At 38.6% G+C, this 16,854-nt stretch overlaps 1 protein-coding gene across 5 annotated transcripts; it reads left to right on the top strand.

Annotated features, from left to right (window-relative positions):
- The first annotated feature begins 4,758 nt into the window (after nucleotides 1-4,758).
- On the top strand, nucleotides 4,759-16,498 carry MARS2 (methionyl-tRNA synthetase 2, mitochondrial). 5 transcript variants are annotated; one of them, XR_010341434.1, is made up of 3 exons: nucleotides 4,766-6,702; nucleotides 7,798-11,065; nucleotides 15,812-16,498. XR_010341434.1 is itself a non-coding variant. In XM_012454076.2 (1 exon), the coding sequence occupies exon 1, from the start codon at nucleotides 4,796-4,798 to the stop codon at nucleotides 6,575-6,577; it is 1,782 nt and encodes a 593-aa protein (XP_012309499.2). In that variant the 5' UTR covers nucleotides 4,759-4,795; the 3' UTR covers nucleotides 6,578-7,767. The 5 variants fall into 5 exon arrangements, 1 of the variants encoding a protein (XP_012309499.2); XR_010341436.1 differs by lacking the exon at nucleotides 15,812-16,498 and having other exon boundaries at nucleotides 7,798-10,807; nucleotides 10,929-14,354; XR_010341435.1 differs by lacking the exon at nucleotides 15,812-16,498 and having other exon boundaries at nucleotides 7,798-10,807; nucleotides 10,924-14,354.
- Nucleotides 16,499-16,854: the final 356 nt, after the last annotated feature.

Here is a 16,854-nt window from a genome sequence, read left to right as displayed (position 1 = left end):
CTTTCTCTGTTATCTTTTAGAGTAGTTTAATAATCACCCTTCTGAATTTTTAATCTGGCAATTCTGAGATTTCTTGTTGCTTTGGATCCATTGCTGGGAGCTAGTGTAGTTTTTTGGGGGTGTTATAGAAACTTGTTTTGTCATAATATCAGAATTACTTTTGTGATTCCTGCTCATTTGGGTAGACAATTGTTCAGTGGAACAATCTGAAACTCAAGGGCTGCTGTTCAGATTCTTTTGTCCCATGGGGTGATCCCTTGATGTGGTGCACTCGCCCTTCCCCTAAAGATGGGGCTCTAGCAAGCCCGACTGCAGTGATTGTTATTGTTCTTCTGGGTCTGGCCATCTAGCAGGGCTACCAGGCTCTGGGCTGGTGCTGGAGAATGTCTGAGAGGAGTCCTGTGATGCAATTAATTTTTAGGTCTCCCAGATGTGGATACCAGCACGTGTTCTGGTGGAGATCTTAGGGGAGTGACACAGACTCTGTGAGAGTCCTTGGTTGTAGATATGTTTAGTGTGCCTGTTTTCTCAAATGCTGTTTATGCCAGCAGTGAAGTTGTCACGTGGACAGATTCAGAACCACTGTTTAGCCAGGATGTTGCAGGCAGTGGAATTAGCTATTGTTTTCTGCTTCCTTGCATCAGGGTTGTTCAGTCATGAGTTGCAGTAATGTCCTAAATTGGTTGGCCTCCAGCCAGGAGGTGGTGCTTTTGAGGCAGCACCAGAGTTTTTCACCTGTCTTGTAGAATTTTCAGTGGCCTGCCACTTATTTTAAAGGATCCATGATTTGTTTTGGTTTTCCCGATATGCTCCCACAGTGGTTCCCGGAGCAAAAGTTCATGGTGTGAATCTCCACACACTGTTCTGTCCATCCAAGTGGGAACTGCATATCAACCCTGTCTCCTAACCACCATCTTCCCTCTCCCACTTTATTCTTTTTTATTGCTGAGTAATATTCCATTGTATAGATATATCACATTTGTTTATTCATTCATCAGATGATGGACATTTGGGCTGTTTCTGCCTTTTGTCTATTGTGAACACTGCTGTTATAAATAAACACTAGTGAGATAATACTTTATACCTATTTGCCTGACAAAAATTGAGAGAGAAAATACCAAGTATTGGAGAGATCTATTCAAGGGTATATTGCTGAATAGAGTGCAAATTTGTTTAACCATTGGAAAATAACTTGGGATTATTTTAAAAAATGGAACACTCATATTTCTATGATCCAGCAATATCATTTCCATGTATGTATCCAAGAGAGCATATATATATCAGGAGAATATGTAACAGTGTTAATTGCAGTATTGTTCCTAAGAGCCAAAACTTGAATCACTTAAGTGAGTATCAACAGCCATTTCTCTTAAGGAGTTCTGCTCTAAAGCAAAGGAAAGAAATGGTGCAGTAACGGGGACTGAGAATTTTTTTTTTAAATGGGAGAAAAAATAGCACACTTGTACGTTGAAGCACTTCTTCAGTGTAAAAGGAAAAGAGATAGTAAGAATCACTGGATAACCTGGTTTCTCAGACACCTAACCTCAATTTATCTCCCAGTTCTGGAGCATGCTGTATATAGCTTCCAGTTTTAAGTTTTACCTATCTTTCACTTGCCATTTTTTTTTTTTAATTTGCATTAGGTTCAGGGGTACATGCATCTGTTTGTTATATAGGTAAATTGTGTGTCATGGCAGTTTGGTGTACACATTATTTCTCCACCCAGGTAAAAAGCATGGTATGCGACAGGTGGTTTTTCAATCCTTACTCTCCTCTCTCTTCCTCCACCCACAAGTAGGTTCCAGTGTCTGCTGTTTCCTTTGTGTCCATATTTACTCAATGTTTTGCTTCAACTTGTGAGAACATGTGATATTTGGTTTTCTGTTCCTGTGTTGGTTTACTTAGGATAATGGTGTACGGCTCCATCCATACTGCTGTAAAGGACATGATCTTGTTCTTTTTTATGGTTGTGTAGTATTCCATGGTGTATATGTAACACATTTTCTTGATCCAGTCTACTGTTGATGGGCATTTAGGGAAAATTCCACATCTTTGATATTGTGAACAGTGCTGCAATAAACATAGGAGTGCTGTGTCTTTATAGTAGAATGATTTATATTCCTTTGGATATATACTCAATAACGGGATTGCTTTATGTTCTTTGGGAAATCACCAAACTGCTTTCTATAATGGCTGAACTAATTTACATTCCCTCCAGCAGTATATATGTGTTCCTTTTCTCTGCAACCTTTCCAGCATCTGTTGTTTTTTGACTTTTTAATAATATTCATTCTGTCTGGTGTGAGATGGTATCTTAATGTGGTTTTGATTTGCATTTCTGTAATGATGAGTGATGTTGAGCATTTTTTTTATATGCTTGTTGGCCACATGTATATCTCCTTTTGAGAAGTGTCTGTTTATGTCCTTTGCCTTTTTAATGAGGTTGTTTTTTGCTTATTGATTTGTTTAAATTCCTTATAGATTCTGGATATTAGACCTCTGTTAAATTCATAGTTTTAAAATATTTTCTCCCATTCTGTAGGTTATCTGCTTTCTTTGTTGATAGTTTATTTTGCTGTGCAGAAACTCTTTAATTAGGTCCCATTTGTCAACTTTTGTTTTTGTTGCAATTGCTTTTGGCATTCTCATGATGAAATTTTTGCCAGATTCTATGCCCAGAATAGTATTTCCTAGGTTACTTTCCAAGGTTTTTAGTTTTAGGTTTTACATTTTAGTCTTTAATCCATTTTGAGTTAATTTTTGTATATGGTATAAGAAAGGGGTCCAGTTTAATCTTCTGTATATAGCTAGCTAGTTCCCAGTACCATTTATTGAATAGGGAATCTTTTGCCATTGCTTGTTTTTGTCAACTGTGTTGAAGACCAGATGGCTATAGGTCATTCTTAAACTGCTGGATAAAATAGAGCACATCAACTTAGTATCCGAAGTTACTCTTTGTATCTCTTATACAGAATTACACTGGTCCACCTTTCATCATATCACTAAGGAAATCAGATCCAAGTTACCTTATGTATTCATTCATACAGCAGTCAAAATGAATGAATTATATGCAACCACATGTATTAAGAACATATGAATGCAGTTACATGCAACAACATGGATTAATATAGCAACAAAATGCTGAATAAAAAGGCAAGTTGAAGACTATATGTAGTATTATATTCTTTTTAGAATATTTAAATATAAGCAAAATTAGACAATATGTTACTTAGACATACTATGTATGTGATAACACAAATGTGCAAGAACAAAATTCAGGACAATGACCTGAATTGTCCTACCTCAGGAAAATGAAGAGGACGGTATGAGAAGAAAAGGAGCACACAGATCTAAATCACTGGTAATTTTCTAGTTCAGTATTTCCCAAACTTTAATGTGCATCAGAATCACCTTAAAATCTGAATTACTGGGCCCCACCCTCAGAGTTTTCTGATTCAGTAGGTGGGGGTGGGGCCCACCAAGGGAAGTTCCAGGTGCTGTTAGTTCTGCTGCTCTGAGGACCACACTCTGAAACGATTTCTAGTTCTTAGGTTGGGTTATAGGTTCATTGCTGCTCCATTCTATTTTATTATTAAATGTATATGCCACTTAAATGAAAAAAAAAAAAAAAAAAAAAAAAAGGTCAAAGATGAGAGTGTGTTATGTACCACGGATTAACAATAATTCAATTCTGGGCTCCTGAGGTTTCCTCCCCTAAAAAATATTCTAGGGTTCCATTACTAAAACCAAACTTGAAAAACACTTTTAGAACTTCAAGACCATTAACAAAATTAACTATTTTTTAGAAATACATTTGAAAATTATTCTTTATGTGCTCAGTGACAGCATATTGCACTCCACTTTCCTGTATCTCAAACTTTGGCAAGAACTTGGCAGATCACAAATCTACTTTTGTTAATTCAACAAAAAGTGTTAGAGAAAAGACTTGTCTTACTTTCTCAGTTCTTATCCTTCTCTCAAGTACTGTAGGTAATGATTTTGCTTCTTTTCTCTCTCCTTCCCTTCCAGATTGATTTAGGCTCTGAGATAAAATTTAGATGACATTTTAGGTATCGACTGGGGCATGTGCAGAGCCATACTCTGTCCTGCAGTATGCCAGCGGACGGGGTTTAGACAAACGCCTGAATATAAAACTCCTGCCTACAAGCAGCTCAGCCTAGAGGGGGAAACAGATCATAAATATAAAATTGCAATCCAAGTCGGGCACGCCTGTAATCCCAGCACTTTGGGAGGCTGAGGAGGGCGGATTACGAGGTCAGAAGATCGAGACCATCCTGACCAAGTGAAACCCCGTCTCTACGAAAGTACAAAAAATTAGCCGGGCGTGGTGGTGCGCGCTTGTAGTCCCAGCTACTCGGTAGGCTGAGGCAGGGGAATCGCTTGAATCGAGAGGCGGAGATTGCAGTGAGCCGAGATCACGCCACTGCAATCGAGCCTGGAGACAGAGCGAGAATCCGTCTCAAAAAAAAAAAAAAAATTCCAATCCAAGCAGGTAACACAGTATTCTATAAAAAGGCAAAGAGGTTCGTCTTCTTTCATAACCTCTCCTAAATCCGGCAGCTAGAAGGTATCTTTCTGGTCAGCCGCCGCCCTCAGGGCGCCGCGGCTTTTGGCCCACGGAGGGCGCAGGCGCGGGCGGAGCGGTGAGGGCCGGCGCTCGGAGCTGCGTTTCATTGGCTTTCCGGCCGGAAGCCGCGGCGCGACCCTGCTGCGCATGCGCCTGTCACACGTGCTGTCAGAACGCCGCAGTCTCCGCTTCGGGCCGGTCTGCACCATGCTGCGAACATCTGTCCTCCGGCTGCTAGGACGCACGGGGGCTAGTAGGCTCTCTCTCCTGGAAGACTTCGGCCCACGCTACTACGGTTCGGGCTCTCTCAGTGCCCGCGATGATGCTAGTGATGCGCGCGCCTACTTCACTACACCCATTTTCTACGTGAACGCGGCACCTCACATCGGGCACCTGTACTCGGCACTCTTGGCGGACGCCCTTTGCCGTCACCGTCGCCTCCGAAGTCCCAGCACGGCTGCTACGCGATTCTCCACTGGTACCGACGAGCATGGGCTGAAGATTCAGCAGGCAGCAGCTACTGCGGGCCTGGCCCCGACCGAGCTATGCGACCGAGTCTCTGAGCAGTTCCAGCAGCTTTTCCAGGAGGCCGGTATTTCCTGCACTGATTTTATCCGCACCACGGAGGCCCGGCACCGGGTGGCTGTGCAGCAATTCTGGGGGGCGCTTAAGTCCCGGGGTCTGCTCTACAAGGGCCTCTATGAAGGTTGGTATTGCGCCTCCGACGAGTGCTTCCTGCCTGAAGCCAAGGTCACCTGGCAGTCGGGCCCATCGGGGGATTCGTTTCCTGTGTCTCTCGAGAGTGGGCATCCAGTCTCCTGGACCAAGGAAGAAAACTACATTTTCAGGCTTTCCCAGTTTCGGGAGCCACTCCAGCGGTGGCTGCGGGGCAACCCTCAGGCGATCACCCCCGAACCATTTCATCACGTAGTTCTACAGTGGTTGGACGAGGAGCTGCCTGACCTATCCGTGTCTCGCAGAAGTAGCCACTTGCACTGGGGCATTCCGGTGCCCGGGGATGACTCGCAGACCATCTATGTATGGCTGGATGCCCTGGTCAACTACCTCACTGTAATTGGCTACCCAAATGCTGAGTTCAAATCTTGGTGGCCGGCCACCTCTCATATCATAGGTAAGGACATCCTCAAATTCCATGCCATCTATTGGCCTGCCTTCCTCTTAGGGGCTGGCATGAGCCCACCACAGCGCATCTATGTCCATTCCCACTGGACAGTCTGTGGCCAAAAGATGTCCAAAAGCTTGGGCAACGTGGTGGATCCTAGGACTTGCCTTAACCGCTATACTGTGGATGGCTTCCGCTACTTTCTCCTTCGGCAGGGCGTCCCCAACTGGGACTGTGACTACTATGATGAAAAGGTGGTTAAGTTGCTGAACTCCGAGCTTGCAGATGCCTTGGGAGGCCTCTTGAACCGATGCGCTGCCAAAAGAATAAATCCTTCTGAGACCTACCCGGCCTTCTGCACTAACTGCTTCCCCAGTGAGCCAGGGTTGGTGGGGCCATCAGTTCGTGCTCAGGCAGAGGATTATGCTCTGGTAAGCGCAGTGGCCACTTTGCCAAAGCAGGTAGCAGACCACTATGATAACTTTCAGATATATAAGGCTCTAGAGGCCGTTTCCAGCTGTGTCCGGCAAACTAATGGTTTTGTCCAAAGGCATGCACCATGGAAGCTGAACTGGGAGAGCCCAGTAGATGCTCCCTGGCTGGGTACTGTGCTTCATGTGGCCTTGGAATGTTTGCGAGTCTTTGGGACCTTGCTGCAGCCTGTCACCCCAAGCCTAGCTGACAAGCTGCTGTCCAGGCTGGGGGTCTCTGCCTCAGAGAGGAGTCTTGGAGAGCTCTATTTCTTGCCTCGATTCTATGGACATCCATGCCCCTTTGAAGGAAGGAGGCTGGGACCTGAAACTGGGGTTTTGTTTCCAAAACTAGACCAGTCCAGGACTTGGGTGGTGAAAGCCCACAGGACCTAGAAAATCAGTTCTCATCGGTTTGTGGTCAAAACGTTATTTTTTTGGTTTTTCATTTTCAGGAAAGTTATACTAGTGTTTTCTAGTGTGGAATCAAATGAGCACATAAACTGTCCCTGTGAAAAGAGGTTTGTAGCCTTTCAGGTGCCTACTCCTGTTCTTCATTTCTCTGTGACTGTTGACCATTGTCCTTTGTGCACTGTGTGTCTAAGATGTCTTGAGGGGAAAGATGGGTAAGAGACAGTGTTGATAATGCTGTTCCTTCTTTGTGCCTCCTTCCAAACCAAAGTTATTTGCCCAAACTACCTCTTGTGGCTTTTCACTGGCCTGGCCTTTGCTTCTCAGGCTAATTAGTGCAGTGACTCCTTTTTGAGGGTTAGGGTTGGAGGCCCCTTACAGGGGCTTTTACAGGGGTACCCTATTTTGTTACACATATTGGGTTTCCTGAGTAAAAAGAGAGTATTTTATTAAACCTTTGAACCAGTGTCCTAGACCAGATGATTTTTGCCCTTGTGCATCCCCATTTAAGTTCTTGAAACTAGGGCTCCCTGCTTTGTTAATTGTCCAGCGGTTGGGTTTTGTAACATCGCACTTCAACCGGTAGATGGCTCTAGTCTCACACATTAATTACTAAAGATTGCAGTTTCAGAGTATTTAGAATAAGTTAGTTTTCTGCTTTTTAATTTTGCAGATCTTTACATTTTTATTGCTTTTCTTAAAATGAGGGATAGCTCTGCAACCACTACTGTTTTAATGTAAAGCAAAACACCCCCAGAATCTTCGTTCTTTTTCAGACTACTGAAAATGACATTTATTCTGTTAAATGTTTAATAAGTGAATAAGTAAATGTGTCAGGTTGTTTATATGATAAATTATAAAACTCTCTTGAGGCACTTCATATGTTAAAAATTTTAAACTTTAATAACATTAGGTTACGTGTATAATTAAAAAACTTGTAAATAGTTCAAAAGGGCAATATTTTCTTTATATTTCTTATATTCTTAATTTTGTTATCCATGTACATAATTTACCTCATGATTTTTTTTGGTCAATCAGGATCTATAATACAATATAGAATTTGTGTAATAGTTATTATAAATGTTAATATACTTAATATCAAGTAATTTTAACTGATTATTTCTTTTGCTCTTTTAACTTAAGTTATTAAAGTTTAAAAGTTTGTAAGTACCTTATTCAGATCTGTTCTGTTGCATTTGTTGAAGGTGATGGTGAAAGGAGGAACTGACCAATGCTCCAGGAATCTCATACTGGATTTAGGGATCTCTCCAAGGCTCCATAAGAGAACATCACAGAGAAAGGCTGGGTGTAGTGGCTCACGCCTGTAATCCAAGCACTTTGGAGGCCAAGGCAGGTGGATTACCTGAGGTCGGGCGTTCAAGACCAGTCTGACCAACATGGTGAAACCCCATCTTTATAAAAAAAAAAAAAAGAAAGAGAACATCACAGAGAAGATGTTAGCAATTTATACAGTAACTACAGCATAGTAAGCCAGAGTTATGTCTCACAGGTGATTGGACAACTGGGCCAAAGTTCAAAATGAGAACTTGCCTTGGAATATACAGTCTAAGTATGGGCAAGTACAGAGGGCTCACAGTGAATTAAACTGTTGCACTGGTAGTTCCCCTAGATTTATTTTAGGTACCATCATTCAGTTCTAGTTTCTGTTTATTAATCAGCAAAATGTGGAATTTTTGGTTGCTGGAATATTGCTTAGAAGAGAATTCTTGAAGTCTTTCTAAAGGTGGAAGGACTGTTTCCACAAATGTTCCTTCAGACCCTCCCTGTTCATAAGTCTGAGCTTTCCACATGACATATTCAAGTGAACTGCTGGGGCTATTAGCACAGACTACTGGGGCATAGTATGAAGTATAATATCTCCTACAGAGGGATAGAGCAGAGAGTGGTAAAAGATTATTTATATGGATGAAGAAAAACATATTTGCAAACCAATGAGATGATAACTTCTGCCATGGAAGTGTCCTTATAGCAGTGTTACAGTTCCTACCATGGATGGAGACAGTGTCTTCCACTTGAATGATCTGTCTTATAGCCTAGTGCTGGTCAATGCAATGGACCTTTGCTTGCTGGAGGGTGTCAATGCAGTTCTTTTAGTGCAGTCTGTCAGTTGTACAGGCCTTTAGCTGGCTATGGATATTAGTGGTACTGGAGGGCACAAGAACATAGGGGAACCAGATAGGACAAGGTGTAATTATTACAAAGACAGGATATTTTTAATGGAGGAATGTGTGGTAAGTTGGATCTGACTTCTGTGGTGATATTGAAGATGAACCAGTTGGATTCTCTGTAGGAGGCACAATAGATATAGCAAATATTCTTTGGGTACTCAGTGATGTGTCTGAGTTGATCCACTAGTTTAAGAATAGCAAATGGAGAATAGGTGAAAACTGGAGGGTATGTACTTCCAAGAGGAGGCATCCTAACCACTTCTGGTAGAAGATAATACACTTGTAGAATCCTCTTCCCCAGCACTGTTAATACTTTATCTGGTTAATACATTATACTTTTTTTCTGGATCCCTTTGCCAGAAAGTAACTGTCTTCTAAATACTACTCTTGAAGTTCTTAAATATTCATTTTGGTATATTCCTGGAAGCAGTATTGCAGGAGGTCATAGAGCACTGCCTAGATCAGGTATTTGTGGTGTTACATTAGGAGAGTAATAAAAAGATGTCAACTCACTCAGTAGACTATAATCCTCTCTGTGAAGTCATGTGAGAAGTGGGCAATGCATATTTTAAGTGGCACCATTGCATATATGAGGGGTGTTTCACAAGTGAACTCATAGATAAGACAACTCAGAAGTCAGAAGACCTGTGGCTACGGGAAGGAGCAAGAAATAGACATAATCTCTGATTTTATTGAAACCTCAGTTTATTCTGCATGTAGACCTCATTATTTCTCTCAATCTGTGGACTTTGTAAATTGAATATGAAGTTGATGCCCGAGTACTTAAGACAGGCCTAGGCTGGAACATGGGCACTGGGACACAGGTCTTCCCCCTTTCCCCTACTCCCCACTCTACAAGGCTGTACCTGTGACTGGGACTTAGCTCTTTAGCTCTGGGAAGTTTCAAAACTGAAGTGAAACCAGTAGTTGGTCAGGTTGTGAGCCCTCAATGAGGATGACATCATCATGAAGTAGTACCAAGTGATAGTCCCAAGCATTCGACAGGTTCTTCTTTGGGGCATTATGGTAGGGATGGTTTTCTTGATCTCTGACTGCCCCACCTCTACCAAGTATGTAGTGGTGATATTGGCTAGCATTAGTGTAACCTGGAGTTATGGGGAGGCTACGCCTTCTGGCTGAGTATCTTATTGGTCCATAAAGCTAACATATGATAATCTGTAATTGCCTCCTAGAGGCAATACCCTATGATCCATAGTTCTACCGGATAATAGAACAACTCTTTATATTAGTGAGGCCTGGGGTGCTGGTGGGTCCTTGCCTTGTCTTTTGCCAGAAAGTGAGTATCAATGGACCTAAAAGGGTGTAGACATATTGACAGCCATTTGTCTATTTTTGCAGCAATGGTTTACTAGTTCAGAGAGCTCGGGAGGAGCTAGGACACAGGGGTAACCAAGAGCACAGATTCTAGAAGAAAGCCTTTGAGTCTCTTGTAAAACTAAGATAATACATGTAATTTCAGCACTACAAAATTCACCCTGTCCCTTCCTCTTGCAGGAAGTTTGGAGAGGATTGGTTAACTCTTATCAAGAGCAACACACCAAATTTGGAGGTTAATAACAGTAACAATCAAGTTAATTAAGGTTAATAGGAACTTTAACCTTTTAAGAAGACTATCTTATTCTTTCTGGAGGATAGAAGAAGCCCAGGTTAGGCTTCCTTCCTATGCCACCAATAACTACTTTGAGCAGAGGGGAAGGGACTAACTAATTTAGAGGTGAAATTAGCTTCTTCTTTTTAGTAGGTAGTTTTGGGTAACCCAGAATAGATCCTCTGAATTAAAGGAACTACCTAGCAGGAAACAGTTGGCCCTATTTAAATACTTTGTTTAGGATTGTATCATACTAGTTTCTACTTACTTTTCATGATGAGGGAAGGGAACTGGGAGGATCTACACACCAAGAAGATATTCCTATTGCCCCAACAACTAGAAATAATATATCCTCTACCATGCCTCTTCTGATGAGTACCAGTTGGGAGGTTCAGCCATACCTGGATGTTCACCAAGGTAAGCAAGGCATAGTACATATGTTTCGTCCTTGGCCTTGAACTGAATTTCACCCCCTTAGCTAATGGCACAGTTTACTCACCATGGATTTTAAAGTCCATCGCTCTTCACTTAAGAACAGGATGGTGTGAGATGTCAAGATGTTTCAGGAAACCAAGTGTGCCATCTGCAGGAAGAAAATTATAGCTCCAAGGAGAGATGAGCCTTGCCCTTGAGTCATTTCTGGATGAAGCATCTGCAGAGGGCCTGACTCACTGGGTAAGTTGAAGAGACACACCAGGAATAACTATGGAAATGGAGGATGCCACCTTTCTTAGAGTATGATGTGGGAGAAATGGTACTAACACCGCTGTACTACTACTATTAAGGCCATACCTTGTGCGTGTACCCCTCATTAGTTGAGAATCAATTGTTTATGGGATTTAATGTGATGATGAAGCTTCAAAAACTAGATAATGATTGCTATAGGTTTGTATCATCATACTATTCTCTTAATACATTCCACAAAAGTATGACCAATTACACATTTTTTCCTGATTAAAATATTTTTTGGACCACATTAAATAAAACAGCTTCAGTAGTCTGGCTTCCTTTGAAACCAATCTAGAAGCTTCTATTGGTTAAAAAGCTATAGATATTAAAAATATAAAGTTAGTAAACATGGTATACATTGTAGGTTAATCACAAAAGAATACAATTAGAATGTATTTCTTTCAAGCCAGATGAAGAGAGGTGAAAGAAAACAATCCAACAGAAGCCAGGAAGGAGCAATCCAATAGAAGACAGGAAGGAAAAAAAGAGGCAAAGAAAAAGGGAAAATATTGTAAATAGAAAACCCACAATAAAATGGCAGAAATAAATACAAACAGGTCAGTAATTGTAATAAAATAAAACTTCATATGAGTCTTCTTAAAAGACAAATGGCTCAAAATTAAATTTAAAAAGCTGGCTATATATGTAGTTAAAAGGGATATACTTAAACATAGAAGAAAATAAGACATATGAAGAAACACTAGGCATATATCATCCAAAAGAAAGCAAGTATAGCAATATTAATATTATACAATCTATACTGGGGGCAAACCATTACTAAAAAAGTGAAATTTAATCTAAAGGGAATAATGCATAAAGTTACAGTTATAAACTTGTATGATCTAACCACATCGCCTCAAAGCGTAAAAAGCTAACATTGAAAATTACAAGAAATGTTTAAGTCTGCAAAAAACAAAACAAAACAAAACCCATGACAGTAAAAGTATAGCAACTCACACTAGACATTAGCATTTCAGTCTTTAATGCTTACTACTAAGTGTATCATCACCACTAAGTGTAGGAAAAAAAATTATGACAGTCAAGGTTTTGTGACTCTAAAACTTTGTCTTTTTCCATCTATACCTTTGTGAAAATAACAGCTTGCTTTTGGAATATAACTGTCAGCCAAATATGCTTACCTGTTCAGTAAGTCTCAGTGGGTTATTAAAAGGGGGGAATCACATGGCCATAATTTTGCCAAATTTTCTGTTCAGTAATAAGTGAAGTTGAGGGGAGAGAACCAACAGTTCTGTATTCCTTATTTGTGGTCTCTCATTTATTTTTCCTGTCAGCCCCTTGAGGTACTCTTCCTGTATTTAACCCATTTATGCCTGAGGTTGCAATTTTTTGAATTTTTGCAATCAGACCTTGGCGATGACCTTGAGCAGCAGGATATAAAATAACTCCTACATGCTTGGTGTTCCAATAATGGAACACTAGGAATAAATGGGGTAATGAGAAACTGAGGTACAGAGAAATTAGGCAACTTGGCTAGGGTTATACAACTTGTAAAACATGAGAGCCTGGGACTCAATCTTGTGTTAATGCCAAAGCCTTAGCATCACCTTTAGTACCAACACCACAGTCAGTCAATGTGTATATACTGAGGGCATTGTTTTAAGTATTGTGGGGAAGAGGAAGTAGTATAATGAGATTTAAAGATCTAAAGATGAAAAGTCCAAATAAGAACCTTGAACTAAAATATATCAGTTAGTGTTTCAAGATTAGGAATCTGTTTCTTGACAGCTAGATTATGAAAATGATGAGTGCCAAAAGAGAAATTCAGAAAAATATACTTACCTTTATTGTGAAATATGGTATATTTCACTTGTGTTTTGAGTAGTTTCTTATATATCCTAAACCTGTTTATGTGTGCTGGTGCAAATTGTTAAAATTTTAAATAACTATATAGTCCCTATTTTTGTTTGTCCTTATTTCCTTGTTTCTTATTTTTAGAACGATGTTCCAATTTCTAGAATCAAATAGTATGTGATTCTAAGTGAAAGTATGTAGTCATAAATTAATGAATCTAAGTATTTAAAATGATATTTTGCTAATTGTTTAAATACATGTTTATCTCTAAACATGAAAACATCAATATTCAAAAGTTTTATTTGAATGAATTATTATAGTAATAAAACCAGAGAATTTTATTAGAGGCTACAAACACTGAAACTTTTTCATACATACAGTTTTAATGCAAATGAACTTAATGAACCTAATAAGACTTATCCACTTATTAACAACTGAAGTTGTATGAATTTACCAAATTTCTTACTGTATTCTTACATTTTTCCTAACAAGCCTGCAGCAACCAGATTAAATACCCTTGACTGTAGTTATTACCAAAGCAAATACCACCTTGTTAGCTAAAATGCCACAGATTGGATAACGGTAAATTATACACCTCATATCACATTTGAGACAAGCTTTTATACTTCCAAATTAAGAGACTTTACTATGAATTGCATAATGAATACACAATGCTGTATTTTACATTTTTTTCTGAAGTGTAGCTGTTTTGTTGGACATGATGTATCTTTGAAGAACTGTGATGAATCTTATTTTTACATAGGTCTCTTAGCTATCATCTAAAACATATTTTAAAAAATATCAAAAGGCATTGAAGTTCTTATTCTACAAGGAGGGCCTGTACTAAGACTGATACATGCCTACATTGGGCAATTAGCAAGAAGAAGAGAAAGGAAGAAAGAAGAAAAATGACATTTATTTTTGGTGAACTTTATGCTTTCATAAGCAGTGGAAATGTACCATATTCCCAATATATAAAGAGGAGATGACATAGCCTATAAGTATCTTTTGCTATGGCAGGGCTTAAAGTTTTTCTGGGATACTTTATAAGTTCTTTCTTCTCGTGTTGTGTTTCTTCTTATATTTCCCAGAACGCTGACTTGCACAATGTTTTTAAAGAAAATTAAATTCTAGGGTAATTTATTTCCATTACTTTGGTTAGAAAACTGGTTCATATTTAGGTTACTTGATAAAAGCATGATTAAACAGTTTTATGTTTATCACAATTTGTTTCTTAGGAGTGAAAGATTTTCTGATTCAAATTCCCAGATGCTGAATGGATTAGGACAGACATTTACTTGAGTTAGATTTAATTTTGGTGATTCAATGAAAGATGGTTCATAACTCTTGGGTGGGACAATATTATTTTTGAAAAGCATTGTGTTAAGGAACTTCCCTTTCACCCCTCCCACCCTCCTCCCGCCTCCACTCCCCAGAAATCACTTGTTTCCTATTAGTAAAAAAAAAGTTCTGAGTTCTAACACTTAATAGTAATGTCACCTTGGGCAATTCTCTTAACCGTTCTGAGCTTCACTTCTCTCATAAAAAAGTACCTGATTATCTTACAAAAATATTGAGTGGATAAAATGAGACAATGCATGTGAAGTGCTTGAAAATTGTAAGGTGCTATAAAAATAAAAGGTATTACTCTTGTTTTGAAATAATAAAGTCAGCAAAATGTGGTATTTTAAGCAGGACTTTATGGCACATCATCAACCAAGTTAATACCATTTTTACTTGGAATATTATCATGGACTTTGAACAATCTTCAATCATTTAAAAAAAGCTTTTCTGTAGAACAGTGAAAACAGGTTAAGTTACCAAAATTTCAAGACTAGTATCTTAAGACTATTCCATAGGTATAGATTCTGTTTCTTCATATATAAAGTGAGAGATAATAGGATCTCTGGGATTTATTTGAGTCCTTAAATTATATAATTCTATGATTTCATATTTATAACATACGAAAATACTATCTAAACCTAAGTCAGTCTGTCTGTATAGCTGTATCACTGGCTAAACTGGAAACCATAAAGCTTCAAGGATTAAAGTAATAAAGCAGTCTAGGCCTAGGCCCTATAGCTTAATTCCTTTTTAGATCATACTTTTTGATCCTGATTTAATGTTACATTTATTGTGTAATATATTAATAGGGTTAGCTATATTACAATTTCCCTGAGACAGTCTAGGCTTACGCTTACTGTATTACTAGAATTGCAGTTTTGGAAAACAGTTTTTGAATAGAATGATTTTATAAGCTTATTAATTTGGCAAACTTCTTTGTCGGCCAGTAAACACATATTTCAAAAATCATAATTTTAATTATTTTTGGTGCTCCCTTTCCCTCTTAAATATTCATATTTGGATGATAAGTAGATGATTACCCCCATGTAAGATCTCTGAGCAGAGATCAGCAAAGTTAAGAACTGTCTATTACAAGGATCAGAAGTTAAAGTGGAATTTGATATGACTGATGAAACATCAGAGGACCTCCTCTATAGGTGAATCACCTTGATTTCTATTAAGATAACAAAAATCAAGTCTGCTGCTCATCAACACAGGTGGGAGTGAGATTCAAGAGGAAATATGTGTTGTAGAACAAGGACTCATAATTCTGAATCCTTATAATGTTGTTTCAGAGAAGGTTAAACTAATAATTACATTGGAACTTGGCACGTATCTAAAGTTGTAATCAGTTCTGAAAAAAGATGTAGTTATGCTACTACACATGATCCTATTCAGACAGAAAGTAATTGTAAGTCTGTCTTACTGTAACAGAATGGACTATACTTTATTAACAATAAAGATGAGATTCTTTTGAAACTGCATGACCTGAGATTAAATCATGTCAGTAAAAACTGTATTGTCACTTACCTTTAGCTATCATGTATGAAGATATTTTGTTTGAAGGATGTTAATGAGGAAAGACCAACTGGATGATTTATGTGAAGAAATGACATTTAGAATGACTTCTGGATGTTTCTCCAAATAATTCATCATGTAGAAGAAAATAAGGGAAGCTGAAATCTCTATAATGGATATACAAAATTTAAGCAAAGGTGACAGTGCTTTAGAAGGTAATTTTGAAGAAGCAAGTGAATGGATTAAATGAATTGTATACAGTGTTAGGTTTATATCCCAAATCAAAGTTTGAATCTTAAAAAATAGTGTTTAGCTTCAAAAAGTTCCATTAAAAAACCAAACACATTATCCTTTCTTCAGCTTTCTAAACTTTTTTCCTATCATGGCATAACCATAATATTCACCTGGTACACTTGGGTTAACAAAGGAGGCTGTGCGCACTGAAGGTGATGTGAAAAGATGTCCTGAATTCTCCATTGCTATTTTTAATACAGTTACTAAGATAACAAAGTCATTTATTCACTGGGGGGCAGGGAGAAGTTAAATAAATAATGCTTTAGATCACCAATACAAATACTTAAACTCCAGTTCTGTAGGAAACCACCAGTTAAACATTTGATGCAAGACAAACTATACCTTAATGAGGAATTCAGAATTTTATATTTATCAAAAATCAGATGTTGGTCAGTTTCCCTCCAAACTAGAAATAAGTCCACAGAATTCTGATCCATTAATTAGATGGGATTTGTCAGTTGCTTTTTATGATACCTTCACAAAGGGATGGAATGATAGCTAATAGATAAAGCTGCAAAAACTCACCTGTTAAAAAATTAGAACCTTTCTCTAGCCTCAGATTCCCAGTCCAGACAAATAGAATAGGTGCCACACTACTTGTTAATAAGTAATATTACAATAATACTGTCTGTTCTAATTAATATATATTTTCTCTATTATCCTTCTTTATATCTATACATGTATGTATGCATATATTTGTGTATATATATATAATATAGTGATTTAAAAGCTCTAATCACCAAGATATTTCTATAATATAAAAGGAC

Source organism: Aotus nancymaae, unplaced genomic scaffold (genome assembly GCF_030222135.1).
Source record: "Aotus nancymaae isolate 86718 unplaced genomic scaffold, 86718_ANA_hifiasm-v0.15.2.pri h1tg000008l, whole genome shotgun sequence".
Lineage (NCBI taxonomy): Eukaryota > Metazoa > Chordata > Mammalia > Primates > Aotidae > Aotus > Aotus nancymaae.
This window is presented reverse-complemented; position numbering and strand designations above follow the sequence as displayed.

Excerpts from the sequence above, each read along its gene's own strand:
- MARS2 (XM_012454076.2), top strand. The coding sequence starts at position 4,796 with ATGCTGCGAACATCTGTCCTCCGGCTGCTAGGACGCACGGGGGCTAGT.